The 23402-nt window shown below is 41.5% G+C and overlaps 1 protein-coding gene across 24 annotated transcripts in view; it reads left to right on the forward strand.

Moving 5' to 3' along the window:
• The window catches only part of FOXP1 (forkhead box P1), a 387257-nt gene extending 364164 nt beyond the window's left edge, over nt 1–23093 (forward strand). For 20 of the 24 annotated variants that reach the window (XM_030501104.1, XM_030501109.1, XM_030501116.1 and 17 more), the window contains 7 exons: nt 503–704; nt 810–889; nt 1533–1634; nt 6302–6423; nt 8521–8590; nt 12130–12296; nt 18135–23093. In XM_030501104.1, coding sequence (XP_030356964.1) covers nt 503–704; nt 810–889; nt 1533–1634; nt 6302–6423; nt 8521–8590; nt 12130–12296; nt 18135–18279 — 888 coding nt within the window. In that variant the 3' untranslated portion in view covers nt 18280–23093. The remainder of the gene's footprint in view (nt 1–502; nt 705–809; nt 890–1532; nt 1635–6301; nt 6424–8520; nt 8591–12129; nt 12297–18134) is intronic. The other 4 variants (XM_030501114.1, XM_030501118.1, XM_030501123.1 and 1 more) reach the window with 1 other exon arrangement.
• Nucleotides 23094–23402: the final 309 nt, after the last annotated feature.

Consider the following 23402-nt stretch of genomic DNA (forward strand, 5'->3'; position numbering starts at 1 on the left):
AAAATGGATGAACAGAGGGGAAAAAAGAAAAAGCCTAAATGCTGAACAGAGAGATTGAGTTTCTCCCTAGTATGTCCCTAGGAAAGTCTTGCCTTTTATTTTAAGCCTGGTGCCTTCAATGAAATATCCAAGAAGAGTGATTAGAAGCTATGCATAATGACAGCATAAGAGATGTGTGGGGTTTAGACTGTGAAACAATGGAACTAAAATAAAATACTAAAATTATGTGCTGTGTAAGATCTTGTTTTAAGGTTTAGATAAAAATTCACGATTTGGAGTTCCAGCAGCAGGCTTCGTTATTCGTTCTTTAAATCTATTCAGAAACTTATATATTTATTTCACTTTACTGGCTTCTGATGGAGATGTTACAACAGCACCTGGCGCTGAAGTGAGTGCTCTCTGCTTCAAACTGAGGAAGACTCCGTTACCGAGAATTTTCTTTGCAGCCTTTCCTTAGCCAGAAATGCCGTTCGTAACGAAACCCTCGTCCTTCCCTCCACAGCTGAATCTGGTATCGAGCGTCACGCTTTCCAAGACTGCATCCGAGGCGTCTCCGCAGAGCTTACCTCATACTCCCACCACCCCAACTGCGCCCATCACTCCCGTCACACAGGGACCGTCGGTCATCACTACCACGAGCATGCACAACGTCGGACCCATCCGGAGGCGGTACTCGGATAAATACAACGTCCCCATTTCTTCAGGTAAAGGGGTTCTGGTGGTGCAGCCCCTTTGGTGGGGCAGCTTGTGTTGCCTGAAGCCCGGCAGCCGCAGGCTGTGATGATAACAGAACAACTGCTCTTATTTAGCAGATATTGCCCAGAACCAAGAATTTTATAAGAACGCAGAAGTTAGACCACCATTCACGTATGCATCTTTAATTAGACAGGTAAGCTGAGCCAAACACACACATTTGGATTAGGAAAAAAGTATCTCCCTATATATGCACACTCTGGATTAAATAGATTTTCAAACCTTTGGTATGTAAGCGTGCTCAAATGCTCAAACCTTTACTATAAGGGTTTTTAGAACTGCAATATATAACATAATTGCTTTTGATTAAGTATTACAATACGATGTGATTATTAGGAAATTCATTTCACACAACAGTGAAAATGAGCCTGTTTAAAGATGGCAAGTCAATTATCACAAGCTACAGTAATCTCTGATCCCTAGAATTAATCTGAGCTCTAAATAATTACTGAGCTTTAATCAGCTAGTGAAATGTTTTGCATTTCTCTTTGATTCTGCTTTATGAATGACTGATAAATTAATATTTCTGTAAGGAAACAGAAATAAAAACTCAAAACAATTAGATAATTCCATTTTGAATTTTGCCATTGAACTGTTAAATACAGCCATTAATCTTAGTTCGTATTGTGAAAACCCTCCTTTGGATTTTTTGCTCCAAATCTCTTCTTTTTTCTTCCTTTCTTCCTTTCTTTCCTTTCTGTATTTGGTAAAGTAAAACTGTCAGTGTATATTGTACTGGTATGCTCATAACTGATGTTGCAATCGCTTTGCTTCACAAGGCCATCCTCGAATCTCCAGAAAAACAGCTAACACTAAATGAAATCTACAACTGGTTCACGCGAATGTTTGCTTACTTCAGACGCAACGCGGCGACGTGGAAGGTAAGCCTTGGCCCACCTGTGCCTCTTGGCTTTGCTGTCTGACATGTACAGAATAGACGTTGCTGATGACATAACAAATTGTAACGACATGTGGACATGAAAATTTAGATCGGCAGTTTCGACACACACTGGGTGCCTTATCTGCAGGAACAATTTAATATTTGGCAGAAAAACTCTTCTGCCTTTGAAAACCACTAATTGAATCCCCATTATTGGCTTTTGTGTTCTCTGATCATGCCACGAGTTCCTCTGTGTGGTTGCTGCTAGCAGTGAAACTCAAGCCCTTCAGCTGGAACATGTTAGGAAAGAAAAAAAAAGAGGTAAAGTTATTGTGTCAGTAGAAGATACACTGTTTGTCTTCTAGTTATGCAGAGTGTAATCACAATGACCGCTTTTTTCCCTAGGATCTATAGATCAGTGGATTTCTTTCCTCAATCAATTGACTCTTAACTGCATACACAGATCTGTTACAAACCTCCTTTTTTATTGTTTAAATTACACAGCAGAAGCTTATTGAATGTAACATGGAAGAAGCAAGCTCCACAATAAGAAATGTGTTTTACAGAAATAAACTTGTTATCTGACACTTTAATTTCCTACCATAACTACCTCAGATATTGTTAGATAAGAAGTCTGAGGAGTTAATTTTATTTGATATTTTGAGGGGGGCCACTTCTTCTCTCTATATATAGCATTATTATAGCCACGCTGGCTTCTGAAGCTAGTGCAATGACAAAGGAATTAATCAAATAACAGGATCTTGTATTGCTGTAAAAATTGCACCCCTGGTACTTTGAGCCTCTCTTAATCTAGGCTCTTAATCTGTTGCTCTCAAGCAACTTCAAATGACCAGGTAGGATAAGTATGTCCCATACATGTGGTTTCATCAGCTCCTGTTTTTCCTGTCTCAGTCTGCATTTAGGATGAATTCCTTTAGACGGTGGAGCTAAAAACAGTCCTTGGAAGTTAGCTTGGGTTTTAGTAGCATGTTTTGCTTTTAATTCAGGTCCCAGCACAATGTTGTACATTTTTAACCTTGGTCTAGAAACTCTTAGGTTCAGGAAAAGTCTCTCTGACTGCTGCTTTGATTCTTCACTGAAGTTGGAAAACATGAGCAGTGTTTCACTTTGCAGCTTCCGTACTATCCAGAAAGGAAATTAACTTTCCCTGATTTAAGATCCTTTTAGACCTGCCTGTCTTTTGCTGCTGGAGTGGTTCCAGTAGGACTTTTCGGCAGTGCAGGTGTGGGTGCTAAAGTAAAAATCCTATTTAATTCCAGCAGCAAAGGGAAGGGAAATGGAAGGGGAGTGGAAGAAGGCAGCAGGCAGCCCTGGCTCTATTTCCTGCGAGGCTAGTCTTAGGAATTAGCTTTGTGCATCACATAAAATCCAGTCCCAGAAGCCACATGCACTTGCAGTGTGCTTCTGCAGAAGAGGACAAGGGAGACTGAGCTGCAGACCCTCGGGCTTGCAGAAGGGCAAGGTGTGACCCAGGAAGTCTGGTACCATTTGGAGACCTTTTGCAGGTGTCCAGGTTCTGCTTCACTTAGCAGGGAAGAAGAGCTTCACCCCAGGTTCCACCAGCACTAGCAAAATTTTCAACTGCTTCAAGTTATACAGGTTTTCCTGCTGAAGGCTGCTCAGATTTGTGCCAGCCTTCAGGAACAGCAGGGATGGAAATGCAGCTCTGGATTGGCGTGATGGGAAGCCCACGGGGCGCAGAACAAGCACAAGGGGCTAATTGCAGAATCAGAATAATTTGAATATATACGTGCTGATTTGTGCTCACCTTCAGCTAATGCTTGGGGGGCATTTGGGTTAGTGTTCCCGAAGTTTAGGGTCAGGGTTTGGTGTGAGCATGCTTCCCTGAGCCCTCTTTTAAAAACACAGAAGAGTGCAGGAATAAAGACCTTTACAAAATGAACCTCTTTCCCAAAATGCAGTACAGCAGAGCCTGAGCAGTTATTAAAATAACAAACCCTTTCATTTACTACATTCAAGCATGTTCAGGGTAATTTTTGTGCAAAAGTGGCTTGCATACAAATATTTTTAACAAGGTAAATATATAATCTTACAATAATAGCTCCTAATTTTTCTGTTAAGCTGATTGCTGGGGGAGCACTGTGAACTGGTTCTGACAGGTCAGAGGCAATGTCTGTTTGCTTTTGAGTTTTTGGAGTAATTTGCTGGCACTGAGTCGCAGCCATGAGGCGCAGGCTGCAGGTGTGGCTCCAAAACGTTGGGGTATTGTTCAAATAAAACTGTTAGATAGCAAGTATCCAGAGGCAGGGGAAACAAAACAATTCTTTTCTGCCATGAATTCCTTAAATGGGTGATCACATGGAAAACGGAAAGCGAGGGCAATGCTTCATGGACGTCTTGCAAACATTCAACTTGTCCGTCTCAACGTATCCAGCAGCCTTAACCATCAGTTGCACATTGACTTCAAGAGAACAAAACCGGACTGTAGCGTATTTCTCCAGCATTAATTTAAAGAGGAACACAAATATTTCTGCTCAACCATGTATTTAGAGACTTTTTACAAATTTAGAGATCTCCCTTTGCTGAACTTTGCTGTGTGCATTTGATCAACTGCTGTATGAACTACAAGATCAGCTTTCACTGAGGGAAATAGCATTATTATTCTTACATTTTGCTCCAGACTTGACAGTGTTCCCATTTTCACAGGAAACTGCCTGAGTTACCCAGATGTGGGCCAGCAGCCCTGTGTCAGGTTGCACTAGTGCGGCACCCACCAGCAGTTGCTGAGCTGGCTGATTTTAGCCCATAAGGTGTGGGGCGTTTGCATGTTTTTCCTCCACCTCAAAATCAGGGATTTTGCCAAAAATTTCTGAAGTATTGAAACCTGGAAGAGGTGGGAGGGGGAATAAAAAGAAAAAAATCATCAAAAAGAAAGGGCAGAAGAAAGTAAGGACAGAAGGAGGTGGCCTTGATGGGAGTGGTTGGGTCTCTGCTACATTTCTACTTTGCTGAGAGGAAAAGCATATTCAAGGTTAATTTTTCCACCAGTTCACAAGCAGATCAGTGTGGAAAAGCCAAAGTGCTGGGTTCAGGCACCTGCAGCCAGAGGAGACGCGTTTGCACTCGGGCATCTGCTGCGTGAAGGCAATTTGAGCCCTGAATCTTTTCCTGCACCACGGGCAGGAGTGTGGGGACTGTGCTGGTGATTGCAGAGAAATGGAAAAGTAGCAAAAGACTCTTAGCCTTCCCCTCCAAGGCACACACACCACTGCCTCTTAATTTACATGACAAATGCACTGTGCATACCCTTTGTTTGCACAGTGATTTAGACATTCATGATTAGAGCACCTTTTCACCATCCAGACCCGATGTTCATTAAAAAAAAACCCAACAAAAAAAACCCCCAAGAAGACAACGAAGGAAGGAAAAAAATTGTAGTCTCTTAGTTGCTTAGACCCAGGCCATGTGTTTGGCTGGCATTGTGCCTGCTAACGAGTCAACCAGATTGACGAAATCAGTGGTGCCAGTGATACAGAGTTTGTTCGCCTGCATATTCTCAGCAAATGGCTTCTTCTGTTTTCCCTGTTTACCAAGCCCCTTTCAGCAGTGCTGGGGACAAGCTCCATGTATAAATTCCAGTGGCTTTGTAGACTCATAGAATTGTTCAGGTTGGAAAAGACCTTTAAGATCATCGAGTCCAACTGTTGAAGTAGGGTATTTGCTCAGAAAGCTCCTAAAACAGGGAAGGAGCATGGCACTCCATTTGAGGAATAACAAGGCTCTCGGCACCATTTCAGAGGGAGCAGGGACAGAAAAGCCAACAGCTTGCCAGGACATAGCGAGGTGTCTCGTTATGTCTGGCTTCATTAAAGGTCCAAGCACGTTGGAGGGGTTGGCCTGGCTCATCCTTTTGCGGCACCAAGCTGCAGAGAGGACATGTGAGCATCGGATGCCATGAGCGTGGGTCCCTCTGGGTGATGAGCTGTGGGGATATTATCACTTTGTTCCAGAGGGCCCTCCTCATGTTTTCACTTGGCAGAGGCTCAGATCAGTCAGTACAGTAGTCTGCCAGAAATAGGAGCCAACTTCCATATAAGAGCAGGCCGTGGAGGCAGGAGTCGGTGCCGTGCTGGCCGGTGGGGTGCTGCCGAGCCCCTGGTCCATGCCATGGGTATGGAAGGAGGTTCAGCACCTGATTCACATTAGCCCAGCTGTGGGAAGCCACAACACCACCAGCTCCACTGCCTCCGTGCTAAATTGAGCCGTCTGTACTTGTGTGAAATCCTTTCTAACTGCTTTCTTTTCCAGGAGGGGAGAAGTTTCTCTTTGCAGAGCATATATATTTGTTCTGAAAATGTCTGAGCAATGTTCCTCTTGTATTCCTCTTGTATGAAATGTGCTGTATTATACAACGTGCATGTTTAAAATGATGGCTCTTCTCATTCACACTGGGGATAATTGATAAGAGTAACGTGAATTTTTAATCTTGGGTTTAAGCTCATGTTTATTTTGTCTTTGCAAAAGAAGACGTAAAGAGCTGGGGAAAGCAAGCGGGTGCGGGGAGGGAAAGGGGCTTAACGTTGCAAAATGAGGACTGTCAAGCTGACTGTGCTGCTGTTCTTGGACAATGATGAGCATTTTCTCATAGAAAGTTTTTGAATGTTTTCTCTTTTATACTTGCTGCAGAATGCAGTGCGTCATAATCTTAGTCTTCACAAGTGTTTTGTGAGAGTAGAAAACGTTAAAGGGGCAGTATGGACAGTGGATGAACAAGAGTTCCAAAAACGAAGGCCACAAAAGATCAGTGGGTATGTCCACCATGTTTGAACTTCTTAGCCTAGCTTGGATCATGCTTACAGTTTAACGTAGAGGCTTTTGGCTGCTAGCTGGTGTTAGACCAACCACAGGTGGTTTCGCATTGTTTCAGTTAAGGGAAACCAAGACAAACATCTCATCACTACTGTTTGTATGCCCACCAGTACCCTGACCCTGCTTGCTTGGTGTTTGTTGCATCACATGCTAGTAGCTTTTAGGTGGCAATGCATATTAACCCTCACAAACCATTTGCTTATGCTTATTGCATTTTATTTTCTTTTTCCTTTTCCCTGTATTTGATGTCTGTTCTGTCCCCGATCCCGTGTCCCTTTGTTTCCACTTCATCTCCTTTGCTGCTGCTCTTGTCCCAGGGTGCCATTCGCACCAACCTCTCACTGCATAAGTGCTTTATCAGAGTAGAGGATGAGTTTGGGTCCTTTTGGACTGTTGATGATGAAGAGTTTAAACGTGGCCGTCATATTCAACGAGGCCGTCCTCGAAAATACTGCCCTGATGAAAACTTTGGCGAGCTTGTTGCACAGTAAGAGCTTTTACTTGCTTTAATTTTTTTTTTCTGCTGTTGCTTTGCTTTGCATGATTTACCCATCTCATGTAGGCTTGCATTTCACGAAATAGTGACATCACCTTTGCTGCTAAAGAAACTAAGTTTTTGGTTGTTATGTGTATTTTGTGTGTCCTACTCTGATAATCCAAATGCCTATAGTAATAACTCTACTTTGACATGCCTGTGATAGCATTTGTTTATAGTGCAATATAGGCCAAAATAATTATCCACGCTAGTGCAGATATGCTGCTATAGACCTGTCAGGAAGACAGATACATGCCAGGAAAGGCTTCAGATAAGTTTTAATTCTGATATTTTCCTTTGCTTTCAGTCGTATGCTTTGTTTTGCAAAGAAATAGTCAAGTGCTAGAAACGCTGAATTAACTTTAAAAAGTTTGGAAGTGCAGTGAGACCAGCTGTAAAGATTATAATCAACAGGCCAACCTGTGTCTACAACAACCATGCACAAATATTCCTGGGGTTCCCAAAGCAATTTTCTTTGACCTTTACTTGAAGGCCATCTCTCCAGGACAACTGATCGTTGCCGGTCCCTGTGGGAGAGGCTCAGTTAAGACTCTTCTCACCATGATTTATTCCCACGTGACAAAAAAAAACCAAACCCAATAATAAGTATACCCAGTGAGTGATAAAGCTTGTTGGAGATTTTTTGCATTGTCACTTTTTATCTAGTTTGTATTTGATGATTCCTTTTTAATATTTTTTCCCCCCTCTGGTGGAACCAGTGGTATTTAGATGCGTGCTACAGAGAGAGCAGATATGCTTGGCATTCATTTTCCTCAAATCCGACCCCTTATGTAAACTTAAGATGACTAAAGTAAGGGTCCAGAACAGCACACCAGAATAGTTTTTATTAAAATGGCCTTTAGGGCAGCATGTTGTTCTGTGTGGTCTGTACCGCGTCGCTGCGGAGCAGCAGTACCTGCTGTCATGCCTCCATGCCCACAGCCCTAAACTGTTAGGGGTGATGGTGTAGGCAGTCCCTTTCTGGCCATTGCCTGTCAGGAAATAACATGGCTCAAATCCTCTCTCATCGCGGTCCCCTGCTCCATTGCGAAGGGACTCTGCTGCCAGCGACTTCGAGGATGATTTGCATGAAGCAGTATTTAAAATGTCCCGTGATGCTTTTGCTCATAGCTCCTCATGATGGACCTTTACATGGTAACTGGCTCCCAGACACGGCGAATATTGGAGAATTTCTCCTGAACACAGCTAAAATGAGCAGAGATGCCAAGATGTGCTACTAATGCAGGGTAGTAGAACACATGGCGAGGTAACGTTGAGAGATAATGATGTTCCTTATTTAGTAAAGGCAAATATGATAACTGTAGCCTGAAACTCAGATATTTTCTTTAAATTAAAAAAAAGAGAGAAATGAAGAGAGAACTTGTGTGGAAAAACAGTCTCAGCTCTAGTTTTCTGGTGTGGGAGGAAGCATTACATGCTTGAAACGCTCGCACAGAAGTTGGTTGCATTTAACTCTCCTTTTTATGTTTTTCTTATGCAGTAACCCTTCTCTTATTAAAAACATACAGACCAGCCACACCTACTGCACACCTCTCAATGCTGCTTTACAGGTAAGATTAATGACTGGAGCGAATATGCAACAGAGGCGTGTGTCTTCCCCACTCATTTCAAAATATATTAGCCTTGCTCTAATTAGATATTAAATTTTAATTCCGTTAAACTTTTTTCTTAAGTGCATAAAGCATCATAGTCCCTGGAGGCAAACACATATCAGGCTGCTTCAGCATTAGCTAGATGCTTAGCATTTTGAATATTGTGGCAAAAAAATTAAAAGTTCACTTATTAATATTTATCAGCAGTATCATAATTTCCATCCTCTTATTTCAGAATTTCACTTGAGGCAAAAATACCACAAGTGTAATTACTCTAGCACAGCTATTAATGTGCTGAATGATAGGATACTGCGGCACGTGACCTTCTATTGTTCATGGGTTTAAAGAGAAAGCAGATCATTTTTCCCCCTTTTCTTTTAAGGGCTATTTTTGCATATCTTCCTATTGTTAGTAGAAAATAAACGTCGCAATTCCTATAGAAAAAAAGAAGGTTATTTTTATTGATTTAAACTGTAAGACACAAATTCTGTTTTTTTCATTCTGTGGACATACACAAGTGTTGGTGCACAATTAATAACTTGCAGCCTAAAAGTGTGCATGTCTCCAGCTCTTTTTCATGTGCTGTATTTTTTTCCCCCTCTCTACAAATTCATGAGTCTATCTCAGAAGCACCAGGTAAAGTCAGTATTTGCTATATGAACCAAAGATACGAATGCATTACTGTGCCCTGAATTTACAAGGAGGTGCGTGTATGTTTGTGTGGGGTTCAAGCCATTCCATACATTGTGAATGAATCTGTGCGTGGTTGCACCCCAGTTATTTGTTGAGGGTTGCTTCTCGAGAAGTTCACTGATGTCTATGAGTATTTGCTTGGGCAACTGCATTTTGTGGAAGGTTTAGCAGACTTCTCTTTGCAGAACCAAGAAACAGATTATTAGGAGAAAAACAAACGTTTCTTCTAATTTGAGTTCATGCAGTAACTTCTGAAAAGCAGAGGAAAGCAGGTTTAAATGAACCAACTGTAAATACCATTCATTAGTAACTTATTTTCCCTTGAGCCTTGTGAAGTGTGGTTTTTTAAAGACTGCTTTGTCTCTTGAATGGTATTAAGATTACAAGCACATTTTACATTCATGAGGCTGAAAGGCAAAAACGAAATGATCCTGCATTTCTTCACATTGTTAACTATGTGACTAATTTCAATTAATATGCTTGTCATATGGAACTGTTCGTGTTTTATTTCTGAAACACGTGTCGTTGTCGTCATCTCCATCCATTCTTGTCTTTTGTGATAACCTCCAAACTGCTTCCATTTCCCTCTTTTCCTGGAAGTGACATGTACTCGTGCCCACCCCCCATAGGATCGTGTGAACTGAGTTGATGGAGAGAAGAGCCTGGGCCAGATTTGCTACCACTATGACCCCTCTAATAAAAGGGGGTGAACAATATACATTGCAGTGGATAGGGCCTCTTTTAGGTTGAAAATGTACCAGCAGCTTCATCACTGCTCTCCCCCGTCAGTGGATTCTGGAGGCAAAATCCCACCAGGTGCTTGAGTACCATGCCGGGGTTTGAGTGAATCCATCTGGGTGGCTGGTGCCATGTTGGCATTTTGGACCTCACTTGGACAGCAACCTTCCTCTTAGGACACAAAGCCACTTTACGTGCCAGTACCTATGTTCAGCCTAATTAATAGTTAACAAAAACTGTTCCTTAGGCTTTTGCAGGAATTACCGAAGACTGGTGCTTTGCACATCCCTGGGATGGCAGGCTGGTTTTCTTTTCCTGTGGGGTGGCAGAGCTGCCCCTGTCCCTTCACCCAGACCCCTCCGACATCTCCTCCATCTGTTTTCCCTTGTGAGAGGAAGAAGCAGCAGCTCTCTCCCCTCTGTGTGTGGAAGGGACTCCAGCTCTCACCAGAGCTTTCTTTTGCCAGCGGGTCACTGAGGGCTCCCAAAACACCCCCTTCCCCTCTTATTATCTTATAGCTGAGACTCCTCGTGTCCCACCTCTCCCCCAGTAAATTGCTTTACTGCAATTACAAGTTATCACTATGGGTGAAGAACTTGAGTCATTATTTTGCCAAGTGGAGGAAATGTGAACCGTTCTTTGCATCCCCTAATCACAATGACTTTGCCGGTTGTTGAATCAAGAAGATAAAAATAATCCTCCCCGTTAGAATAGCTTTTGTAATCATGTGTGACACATAGGGCTGCACATGGAGAGGTCAGTGTAAGGAAGAATAAAAGGGGCTGTGCTCCTGAAGATGCTGCAGTCAGTGCTGGTCGGTCCTCCCCTTCCCATCCTGTCTCCCCCCAGCCCAGTCTCTGGCTGTGCCTGCAAACAACTCTGCTGGCTTGGATGGCAACAAGCAAGGAGTTTTGTCCCATGAATTAGGAGCCGGCGAGAGCATTCAGTGGGGAGTACGTTTGCATGGATTCCCCTCCCATGGGCAGGGTTTGCATCACGCAGACCTGGAGCCTGATGGAGTTTTTGGCTCCGCTGCTGCAGCCGGCTGACCTCCCCCCAGAGCAGGTCGAGCGCTGCTGAGCCAGAGTCTGTGGCTCTCCAGCATTCAGAGAGCTGTGGATGATGTCAGTCAGATCCAGCTGGGATCGGTGAAACGGTTAAATGTCCTTTGAGTTCCTGGGTGCTACACCCTTGGAAAGCTGTGCATCCCATCCCTGCCAAACGCTGGGCTCCTCCGGGGCTCGGGGCTTCAGTGCTCCCACCACTGCCACAGCGGGCGCAGGACTGTGCTGTCAACATGAGCTAATGCTGACACACAGTAAATATTAGCAGGCAGAATGGTGGGAATCAGAAGGAAAATATTTAACAGTTCAGTCTCTTCCTACAGAGATTTCCATTTAGAAAGTTAACTCCAGTGTGCCTCTGCATGGCATTTCTTTAGAACAAGTTAAAATCGAAATAAAATGGTCAGGTCTGTAATAGCTAAGGTAAGAGCTGAGTTGCTGAGGCTTAAAAAAATTTACATGGACTGGTTCAGCTCTCGGATAGATCCATGCAGCTTGACTGATCCAGGTAGTGCTAACCACAGGTTCACACTTGGGTCCCAAGGAAAACCAAACTTGGTACTGCTGCCCTCCTGCTTGGTGCCCGTTTGATCTGGTACAAAGTTAGCAGCTGAGCAAGTCCTGATTTTTTTCCCCATTTCATTAAAAACAAAACCCAAACCCAAGCCACAAAAAACCCCAAAGCCCCAAACATAATTTTGCAAAATGAAAATAGGAAAAGGACGTTTTATTTTTTCCAGGGGGTTTAATTCCAAATAGGGAATGGAAAGCTCCGTCCTGTCACAAGCCAACACAGCTATGAATGCTTAAACCCAGATGTAAATGATGTTAAATTTCCCTTGGTGGAATCAGGGTAATACCTATCAGAAAGCACAATATTTTAAAACCTGGTAATTGCAAATAATGTAAATGTGGAGAATGTTTTGGAAGAAGTGAGCGTGTTGTACAACGTATAAAAACGTTAGTCATGGCTTCTCATATATTTGTTTGTGTCCTTGGCAGGCTTCAATGGCTGAGAACAGTATACCTCTATACACTACTGCTTCCATGGGAAATCCCACTCTGGGCAATTTAGCCAACGCGATGAGGGAAGAGCTCAATGGTGCAATGGAGCATACGAACAGTAACGGGAGTGACAGTAGTCCAGGACGTTCCCCTATGCAAGCAATGTAAGTATGGCAGAGGCACGTGCGTGGCTCTGGGGTTGTCTTGCTTTCTGCTGAAGTGTGACTCTGGAGGCCTTCGTGGTTGGTTCCTGAGGTTCAAGAATGAAGTAGCAAGAGTAGATATCTCCATCTGGGGACATGCTTAGGTTCTTTAGAACATAAAAGGGCTGTTTACCAGTTTCTACCTAAAACCCATCAGCTTAATCCAGTCCAACAAGCACACAGAGCTATAAAATTCTTGTTCTCAATTCTTGTCTTTAAACTTAGCAAAACCTCATAGGCAACTGTGTTTCTTGGAGAAAAAAAAAAAGTGATTTCTCTCCCCTTCGGTCCATGCGACAAGTGTGGCCGATGGAGCAGAGCTGGGAAATGGGCTTGTTTGGTGGGTCTAAAAAGAACCACTCAACACACAACGGTCTAGCTAGGCATTAACGATGGCACACGTGAAGGTCTGCTTGATTTATAGATTGCTCTTAAAATATCAAAAGGAAAATTAATAGGAGCATTATAGCAACAGACGGCAGTATAATGAGGGCATATATAACCGCATGAAGTAATGCAGGATCGCTGTCCCTGCTCAACATGAATGGCACCCGGGCCGCAAGCTGGCGCAGGAAAAGGGTAAGGCAGGAAGGGTGTGATGCCCCGATGGGTGTGTTCAGTATTTATGGGGTGATGGAGTGAGTTTGCAAAGCTGTAAACTCTCTCCTCCCCTCACATTACACACTGGGTAATTGGCGGCTGGTGAGGAAGCCGGAGTTTATAAGTCTCGTAGTTCTCAAGCGGTTGGGTACCTGTGTGAACGACCGCGCGCAAGAGCCATGCTGCCTTTCTGCTCCTCACAACAGGCTGTAAAATTACTGGCTGGATTGCCACGGCTCACATTACACATTAAAAAGAGAACTAATTTGTAGTCTTTTACTTCAAAGTAATTTGAATAAGGGATTTACAAAAGTAAGTCTAAATCAAAAAGTAGAAAAACATTAACCTAGTACCATGATCGTAATTAGTTGTGAAACTAATTAGCATTTAATGGCAGAAAAAAGTTTCCCACCTGCATAATGTGTTGTCAGAGGGGAGGGGGCACGAAGGAATCTGAGGCTCTGGATACTTTGATATTGCAGCATTTTAAATCAGTGCACAAAGTGCTTTGAAAAAAAACTTTAAAGATGGCAACATTCATTTTTAATTAATAATTAATTTAAACATTGTCTTTCACCATTTACTTCAAAACATTCAAATAACGTGTTTAGCTTTTCCAGTGATTGTTTGTGCAGTATTAATTATCTCCCTCCAAAGTAGCGTTGCATGACACACTTTCCATCCCTCACAAACAGATTCATCTTGAGGCAGTTTTAGTCACAATTCGTTATCCTCTGCCCCGTGACCATGTAGGGCCGGCGTGAAGGAGGAGTGGGGGGACATGGCTTTTCTCCAGAAACAAGACTTCTCCCAAGGGTTTCTCCTGGCCTAACAGACAGGGATGAACGTTTATGATGTTGCGTTAATCCAAGTAATTATTTTTTAGCAAGTTCAAGGCTAGTGTAGTTCATGCACTTCTCATTTCACCTAAGGTTTTGTTGCCTTTGAAGAGACTGCAAGGAGAGAAAAATAACTGAGTTGAAACAGGCTAGGACATCTTCCAGAACTGTGCATAGCTGTGGCCTTTGTTGCACTTAATAATCATCTCTTAGCACATTGATACCAAGGTGAGGGGCACAGAACAAATACTGGAGAGAGAGGAGGTCGGGGGGAGCGATGCCTCATTTTCATTATTCACCAGAAAATCCAATTTTCTGTTGTAATATGGAAATGATTGTTTCCTGAGTGTTTTCATTTTCTCAGAATTGATAATATATGTGTTCTCTGCTCAACATTTCTTTTTGCTTAAGTAAAATGTGGCCGGGTGATGTTCCAATACCAGCCTCTGAGCTTCCCCTTAAAATGGTGTTTCTAAGTAGTTCGAAGGGATCTAAAGCCAGAACACCATTCACACATCACAGGGTTTTACCCTGTTTACTAAATACAATCATGAGTCAACAGCAAATTTCCATACGCTGTGCAACCTTTTCTTTCCCGTCAGCCTGCTTTGCTAATGACATTTTCCATTTTTTTCTCAGAACAGATTTCCTTGTCATCATGCAAATTATTTTTTAAACAATTTCAGTATATTAGAAGAAATCAAGCTTTAAACTTTATTGTAAGGTTTAAAGGACCTTGTTAACATGACAGCTAAGAAGTCTAACACTTTAGCTGAAGTCTTATTACCACTCATTCGTTTCCTTTTTATGACACATTGAACCACAGCTAGGTTTTTTCTTTTTTTTCCCCTTCTCTCTCCCTCCTTTTGAAACACTAGAAAGTAGTCGCATAATTACAGCTTGGGGACATAACACTTTCATCCTGATATGCTCCAAAGGTAGCCACAAAGCAAACTACTCCATGCTGTGTGCACCACCAGTACTCAGTGGCTTTAAACAACAGTCAGCTTTATTAAAAACTCCTCTGTTCCCAGAGTGGACAAACAAAAGAATTACTCAGATGTGAAAAGAAGGGAAATCTGTGTTCAGCAAGGTTATTTATTGTTAACCCCTTCTGGAGTCTTAGGCGTCTACTTAAAAGGAATGTGCTGAGATTCTGCTACTATAAAAACAGAAATGGGAAACCCTTTCTTTTTTCTTCTCTTTCTCTCCCCTCAGCCCCCCACTTTTTTTTTTTTTCCTTTTTGCTTAGGCCAGCATTTACCTTTTCTGTAATTCAAGAGACTGAATTCTTTAGCCTCTAAAGGAATTTTTCCTTCCCTAGTTTGGGATTTTGGTGAGGTGGTAAATGGAGATTCAGACTTGAGAGATATGAAAGTCTCCCTTTGCCTTTGAGCTTATTTAAGCTTATTTATTTCAGTTGCTCTGAAATGTTCGAGCAAAATCATGGATTCGGTAAGGTTTCCTGCTCACACGCTACTTTGTGGTTACAACTGACAGAGTACACAAGGAGTTGATTTTTTGTTGTTGTTTTCCTGGCAGATCTGTCCCTGGGGGGTGTATTTCCCAGATACCCTCCTAATTTGGGGGATTGAGTTTTTGCCAAGCTCACTATCTGCTGTTTGTGCAACACGTGAGCTGCTGGAGGAGGCTGGTGTGGCTGTGCCTCCCTGTGGCTTTGTGGCCCTTTCCGGCTTTGTCTCACTTGGGGTCAAACAGCCCTTTTCACAACTCAGTACTTGCTCTGCTTTTCACTCCTGAAGTTTTGGGCTTTTTTGACTTCTGGGAACCACACCAAACCTCAAAGAGAAACTCAGTTAAAACCACCTGGTTTCACCTGCTTTCATAACAAAACCAGAAGGGGGGCAGAGTTTGCTTTGGAAAGGTTCGAGGACCTTTGAAGGAGCTTTCACAGCATTTTGGGTGGTTAATATACTTACCTGCTGGCATCGATTCACTTCTGCCTTCCGGCCAAGCACAAGATGGTAGAATGCAGCCTTTGGAGAAACTCTGGTCCATGTAGCAAGGCCACCTGCACTGCATGTGACATGTGTTCTCCTCTCTCCTTTTAAAATTTCCCATTTGCATTTTCAAAAATAATGCTTTCTAAATAAAAAACCAAACACAAAACACGCAAGCCCAGCAGCAGCATCAAAGCCAGAAACCAGCAAACAAGACTTCTAAATTAAAGCAGTTTTAAAAGAGATCACTGCCATAAAGGCTGAGTAGCACACACTTTATCCATCTCTGTGTCTAGGCGCTTTTTCCCCCTTTTTCTTCTGTTTTTCATTTCATGTTTTCTCCCAAGTGAGGGGCCCCACAGCCTATTCATAATATAAGTTTTCCTAGTTGCAAATAATCAGCATGGTTTCATGTTCGTGAGGGCCACGAGCCGCCAGGACAGTTAGCACACGCACACCTCTGCGATGACGATCTGCTTGCGAGACCTTTGATATGCTTATGCTAATTCCTAACCTCTGATGTTTGAATCATCTCCTCCCAGTACTTTTTTACCCCTCCTTTTTCAATAATCAGGTCAAAACTGTACAAGCAATATCTCTCTCGTGTTTTTTGCAAAAATTATGCAACATGCAGAGGAACCTTTTTGCCCCCAGAGTGTGTTGATAGGGCATGTATCCAACCCTACCCACTCTATGATTCTATGATTTGAAGGGAAAAGAGGTGTGTACATGGATATTGCATCACTTCTTCCTTTGTCGGATGGGTTGGAAGGTGCAGTTAATACTTAAGTATTGATCTTCTTGACTTTACAACACAAGAAGTTGAAATATGTAGGGACTTGAAGGGCTTTCACTGCTCGCATTAGAAATGTCTGTAGTCAGCAAGTTAGATGCTTCCTAAACTCAAGCCAAAATAAATAAGCAGGGTGTGGTACAGCTTTGCACACTATGCAGGGGTACAAATGGTTCACCTGGGTCATTTGCAGGTGGCAAGGTACCGTTGGCTTGTACGCAGCTACCAAGCCCATTTTCCCTGTTCAGTGATTTATTCTTGCTGTCCATCAGTGCAGCAGAGTACAAACAGTATTGTCGTTCCTATCCACACAGACCATAAAATAAAATGCAGCTATTTTAAATCATTCATTTTAAAGCAAAGCTGCACAAGAGAGAAGTAGTTCTTACAAGGAAGGTTTGCGCTTCACATAATGGTTTCACAGAGCCTATGTGAAAGGGTTAAATCAGCCCGCATGGAGAAAACCCAAGACTCTAGGAGGTAGATATCAACTCAGCGAGAGACAGAGTGGGACTTGAACTCATTAACACTTTATTTTAAGGGATTGCCTACAACATCAATTATTTAGGAAGCAAACAGGGTCTCCATTGCTGTGTCGCATTTTTAATAGTTGGTAATGTCAATAAAATCCTACTTTCCTTTAAAGTCCCAGCAACAAGACACTATTGACTCACATGGCTATTTTACATTTCAAAAGCTGTTGAACAAAAAAAAAAAGGGGGGGGGGGAGGTAATTTGTATTTGTATAGGATTTGTTGTAAATATGATTTACGAACAACAATTTTCAATTGTTATCATACCCGTTTTGAATGACCAAGCCCTGTTCCCCTGCGGGTTATTCATGTGCAATGCCGTAATGAGAAATTTGGCAGATCTCATCTCTTTAGTACATCCTTGTGCCCACCACGAGCTGGGGATCATGTTCTGCCTTGTTTACAGCTGACAGTGTTATTATTCTCGTTAGGACTGTGCTTTCTTATCATATTGTTGTGTTGAGCAAGCCTTTTCCTCTCTGTTTGTGTTTCCTGGCAGGGCTTTTCTTCCCTTATTGACAGTTTGTAAAAATATGCATTAATTTGGAGTTTAAAGCATGTATCATGGTGTCTCTTTGCTGTGTTTGCTTGAAGTTGATTAATGATAGAACCTCACTTGGGGTCGTCCTCTGGAGAGTTGTCTCACAGGTTCTGCATGTTAACGAGAGACGCTGCACACACAGCGCGCGATGATTAGCCCAGCCTCCGCTGGCTCGGCGGGCTGGCAAACTGCTGCTTTGCCATTCGGATGCTTATTCTGCTTATTTATCCAAAGATTGTGTTAATATGTCAGCTGAGAGCGTTTTTGTCTTGATCCCAAGACGGAAGCCCTATTGAGGTGCTCCTCCCAGAGTGTTTTCCCAGGGAAGTTGAGTGCTGCCTGCCTGCTGTAGCCTTCGCTCGGCTTCAGTGGCTAGCGCAGAAGTTGAGGGTCTTCTTGGCGACCTGGAGCTCTTAGACCTAGCACATCAAGTCTGAACCCCCAGACCACCTTAACTTTCTCCCCAAATCAAGCTGTGAAAACCATTTTTTAACAAGCAACTTGCTGATTGACCATGGTTTTGTTTTTCCAGGCACCCCGTGCATGTCAAAGAAGAACCGTTAGATCCAGATGAAAATGAAGGCCCGCTATCCTTAGTGACAACAGCCAACCACAGTCCAGATTTTGATCATGACAGAGATTATGAAGATGAACCTGTAAATGAGGACATAGAATGAGTATGTCTGACATCGTTATGCTGAGAATGAAGATTGGAAGAACGCGTCAAATTTAGCTGTGAAATCTCTCCATTATTGTACAGTCTGGAGGATTCTCAGTCCACTTTGACAACTATGAAATATGTTAACTCTTAGTGCCATCAAGTATCCCATTTGGGAGTATTTTTGATTTTTCTACTTTTTGTTGAAAAAAGGAATTTGTACTCTGTGCATTGGATGGACTTGTTTGGTACTTGGGATTTTCCTCTCTTACAGTCAACATCAGTGTTGTAAATTTGCTAAACTGATTCACTTGCATTTAGCAGCCAGCTGTGGACTGCAGGTCCTGCCAATTTTGGACACTTGAGGACATCAAACTGAGCATGTACACCTGAACTGCAGATCAAGTCTTTGCCCAGATTTTAAGGATTCCAATGGACAACATATTTGCACAGTACTGCATGTTGATTATCACTGCCTTTACTCCATATTTTTGTTTTTTGGTTGGTTTCTTTTTTTTTTCCCTTTTTTTTTTCCTTGGTTTTTTGCTTCCATTTGGGATGGGGAAGGCCTGTGTGTGCACGTGTGTGGATATATGTGTGTGTGTGTGTGTGTGAGCGTGTATATCGGGGAGGGGTTAAAAGAAAAAAATTATCCCAAACATTTTAATGTATTGCTTTTATTCCCCCGCCCCACTTCTCCTCTACCATTTTAAGTTCTGACCTCAGGCCTCATCTGGGCCCAGGGCCTCTCGGAGGCTTCAACGTTTTCTGTACTTTGTGATGAATGTTAAGAGGTGTTTTTATTATACGAAGCTGAATGTCATTGAATTGTTTGTAGTTTTTTCTGTCATTCATTCCAGTTTCCTTCAGATGCCACCATGTTTTCTTTAGCTATGGAAAACATTCCATTTCGGTGTCTCCGTTTTTTTGTTGTTGTTTTTTGAAAAGGTCCCAAATGCTGCACGATACATGTGGAAGGGTTGTCCAGCGGAGAGAGAGGAACGAAGTACTGCAAGAATGAGAATGAATGACAGATGAACATAGAAACACTGTAGGAAGCAACACAGATTCATTCCACAAAGCAGTATTTTTAATATATATTTTTTTTTGTTGTTTGGGTTTTTTTGATTATTTTTTTTTTATTACTTTTTTTTGGCAGCAATGGTGAATATTAGCAAATGCCACAAAATTGAACAGCACAAAGAAATATATGCAGCACCAACAGAGTTCACTTTCGTTAGAGGATGAATAGTACAGTGGCAGGTTCTTGGTTGTTTAACACGAGTTCTAATGGGTCAACAAATCTTTCTGGAATATCTAAGATTACAGAGATGGGCACCTATACATTTATTATTACAATTATTTTTTTTTTTCTTTTTATGCATTTGCATTTGCAAATAGTGGTTGGAAAGATGACTTCATTAAATTGTTATTGTACATGGTGATGTTTCACGGTTAAACATCGGTTCAGGATTGCTTGGTGGCATTAATCTGTTTGAATACAAATTAGATTTCAGATTGAACTTGTTACAGGAGTTAATAAGGACAGAGCCCCACTAATGCTAAAGTGTTAATTTTCAGCTGTGCAAATCCAGTACTGCAGTTAAGATTGTTATGCAATATTACACCAGCCAGTATGGAAACCTCGCCATAGGAGACAGGAGATCCAGGAGAGAATTCGCTTGTTAGGGAAAACTGGCAAGGCTCTTCAAAGCAAACATGACATACAAAATTTGTTGCGATAGGTCAATAAACCTCGGTCACCAAACACCTAAACATTTTCATTCTTCAACCACTTTTCCGTCACTCATTTATTTATGTAGGACTGTAGCTTTTTTATTATTTCAAAAAGCCTTTCAGAGCTTAATTTATATTCTTCTTTGTACCTTTTTTTTTTTTTCCTAAAATTACCAAAGATATTACACAAAGGTAAATTATGTTCTCTGTTATATGCTTTATCTTATGAAGCCAAATATCCTCTTATTGTTGATCAAAGGAGGTTGAAGAATTTAGAGGGAAATGACAAGATGTGGGCTATTGCTAACCTGAGAGGGAAACTGCTCCTTTATTCTAGAAAATTTAGAAGGCCAAGTAGATGTCTGAACCAAAGTTATTACTTTTTATTTGCAATTCTTTACAGTGACCAAAATAAAAGTCTGTAAAGAGGAATCGAGGAGAGCTTTTGAGGCTAAAACTAGGAATCAGTGTTACTGGTGGAGCTATGAGAAGGGAGCTGGAGAAAGCAAAGACACAGTTATTTCGTGGAAGATTAGAGTATCAGATAAAGGAGACAGTTTAATAAAAGACAGAAGAGAACAGAAAAGCTCCCACAATTAAACTGGACAACATAATAGTATTTCTAGAATTAAAAGGAAAAAAAATTCTTTGGTCTTTGGTTCTACAGATTGTGTGCCACTTCTGTTCCGGGACTGTGCTAGGATGACTGCTTGAATTTTGGTTGATCTTGGCACATTCGCTCAGTTTTGTTTCAGTTTTTTTTTTGGTCAGCATTTTTCATAAGGAAATAACACTCCTGTCCACTCATGAGCTTTGGTACAAGAAATTTTATTGGCAGTTACTTTGATAAAAACTCAACTCTGCTTTCTGTTTCAAAAGACGAAAAGAAAAGAAAAAGGGCAGTCTGTGGTCATTCGAAACATTTTTTCTTTTCATTTAAATTATATCCAGGCAGCTTCGTGACGTGCCGGCGGTAGCCAGATGGGGATCATGAGAATTGAGCCCTGTGCTTCTAAACTGAGTGGTTTGCTGGTTAGTTCGGGATTCAGAAGGGGATAAAAATCTGGTAGATTAGTTCATCCTCAGCATGTGTAGCTAGACATGAGTAAAGATAACAGCATGAGAAAACTGTTAGTACGCATACCTCAGTCCAAACTGTTAGGGAATGAGTAAATAAAAAAAAAATACATTTCACTCAGTTGCACTTAGTTGTATGTCTTGCATGCTTAGTCTAAAGACTGTAGCAAAAACAAAAAAAACTTAAAAAAAGAGAAAAAGAAATAAAAAATTAGATTTTAACATATCTGGCAGGTGTCGCAGCCTTGCAGAAGAACCAACTGAAAATCTCAGGCTTTACATCAAGCAAACTTCACTATGATTTTTACAATTCTGATTCTGTATCCCTTTGGATATACAGTTGCTTCTTTAGGGAGGGGTTTATTATGTTGTACATATATATCCCACTGTGTCTGTGTGAGCCTTTGTCTTTTGGGGGGAGGGTGGGGAGGGAGGAAAAGGTGGAAAGGTCCTTTTTTTTAGATATCATTCCTCAAAAGGAATAAATGCAGACCTGTTTGTCAAAACACCTTTTGCTTTTTGTGCAACTGCTTTATATTAACTATACTAAAAAAAAAATAGCTTTGAAAAAAAAAAAACCTACTGTATGTAATGGAATTGCAGAATACGCTGCACATGTATTTTATTTAGTTATCCTTGCTTTAAGAATATTGGATGACATTTGCTGACATGTGGGAGAAAATCCCTGACTTTTTTTTTTTTCCCCAGCTTTTAAATTGTAACATAGTTGACAGATTTTTTCTTTTTTTTTTTTTTCTCCTGTTATCATTGATCGAAGCGTTTTTGTACAGTTTTTGTGTTTAAGCTGGTTTTTTTGATACTTTCCCACCCCTTCTGTTAACCTTACCACTGCCTTTTCTGGCTGTCTTAAACAAAGTTCATATATTTGAAAGGAAAAAAAAGAAAAATCATTAAAAAAAAAAAAAGAAAAAAAAAGAAAAAAAAAAAAGAACTGTTTTTCTCCTGCTGCAGTAAATATTTTGCATGATGAATTCCAGGGTCACACTTTCAAAGTTTATCAGTGAAGTAGTGATTAATAACGGGGAGTGTCAAACTATTGAACTTTTGTATAAAAAAAAAAAACTTTACAAGGTGCCAAGATGTAAAGACAATTTGTTACATGTTTTTTTTCTCAAAGAAAAGCGTACATTATGAAAGTAGTACCATGTATCAGGTAAACCGCTGTCAGGAATGAGAGTCAAAGCCTTCCTTGTCCACAAAAAACCAACCCCAAGTTTGTAAATGTAAAACCTGTTGGGTTTCTGCATTCAACTCGAAGTGAAATGAAAAATCAAGGCTTATGTAGAATAAGTGACCACAAAAAATAACGACCTATTTTGATTCTCACTCGCAAGAGTCCCGCTGTAGGTCCTGCACCTCCCCTCTCCTGGAGATCCCGCTTTGGGAAGAGGCCGGGGCAGGGATTCTGGTTCTACAAATATTGCAGATCATTAGATATTTTATATATATACATACATAAATATATATATATAAAGTTTTTAAAAATAATTTTGAACTATTGTAGTTTTCAGATCGCAAATAATCTCACGTTCATTATAGCATGGGAGAAAAAACCCACCCAAATGTGTTTAAACTCTTTTGAAATCCTTTGGTACCTTTGGTTAATGAACTCCAAGTGAGTTTTTAGATGTTTCCGAAGTCATTTAGTATTCTAGTCTTGCGAGGTGAATTTGCAGTTACGGACTGCATTTTAATGGGCCCGGAACAGGTAAACAAGTATCTTCTACCCATAAGCCTTGATGAAAATGGTACAGTCCAGACTGTTAGCATGGTGCTTTGTGTGTATGTGCTGCCAGTAACAAGATTTTTTTTTTTCTTTTTTCTTTTTTTTTTTTTTTTTGATAAGGCATAAAAGAAACTCATTCCTTACATCAACTGTAATTCCATCATTCCATGTCTGTTGATACAGACAATAAAAAATGTTGTGTAGTCAGTACTAATTACTGACATTATAGCATTCTCAAATGCAATAAAAATGCTGGTTGTTCACACTGGTAATGCAAGTTGCCATGTCCTAAGTTTTTGGTTTGTTCCCCCTCCTCTGCCAATGACTCCCGTGTCGCATCCCCTGAGGCCCCAGTCCTAGCACTGACCCATGGAGCAGCTGGTTGCATCTCACCCATGTCCCAGTGCGTCCATGGACAGTCTCATGGCCTTCCTTGGGTCTGCCCTGATGACATCCAATTGCAAGACACTTCAGTGGTGGTTTCTTGGCCAGTCTGGACAGGGCGGTTGGTTGAGGCTTGAGCACTGGAAGCGAGGAAGATGCTGTCATCCAAAGAATTCATGTGCTTTTCCAAGCCCATC

Source organism: Strigops habroptila, chromosome 11, assembly GCF_004027225.2.
Source record: "Strigops habroptila isolate Jane chromosome 11, bStrHab1.2.pri, whole genome shotgun sequence".
Classification (NCBI taxonomy): Eukaryota; Metazoa; Chordata; class Aves; order Psittaciformes; family Psittacidae; genus Strigops; species Strigops habroptila.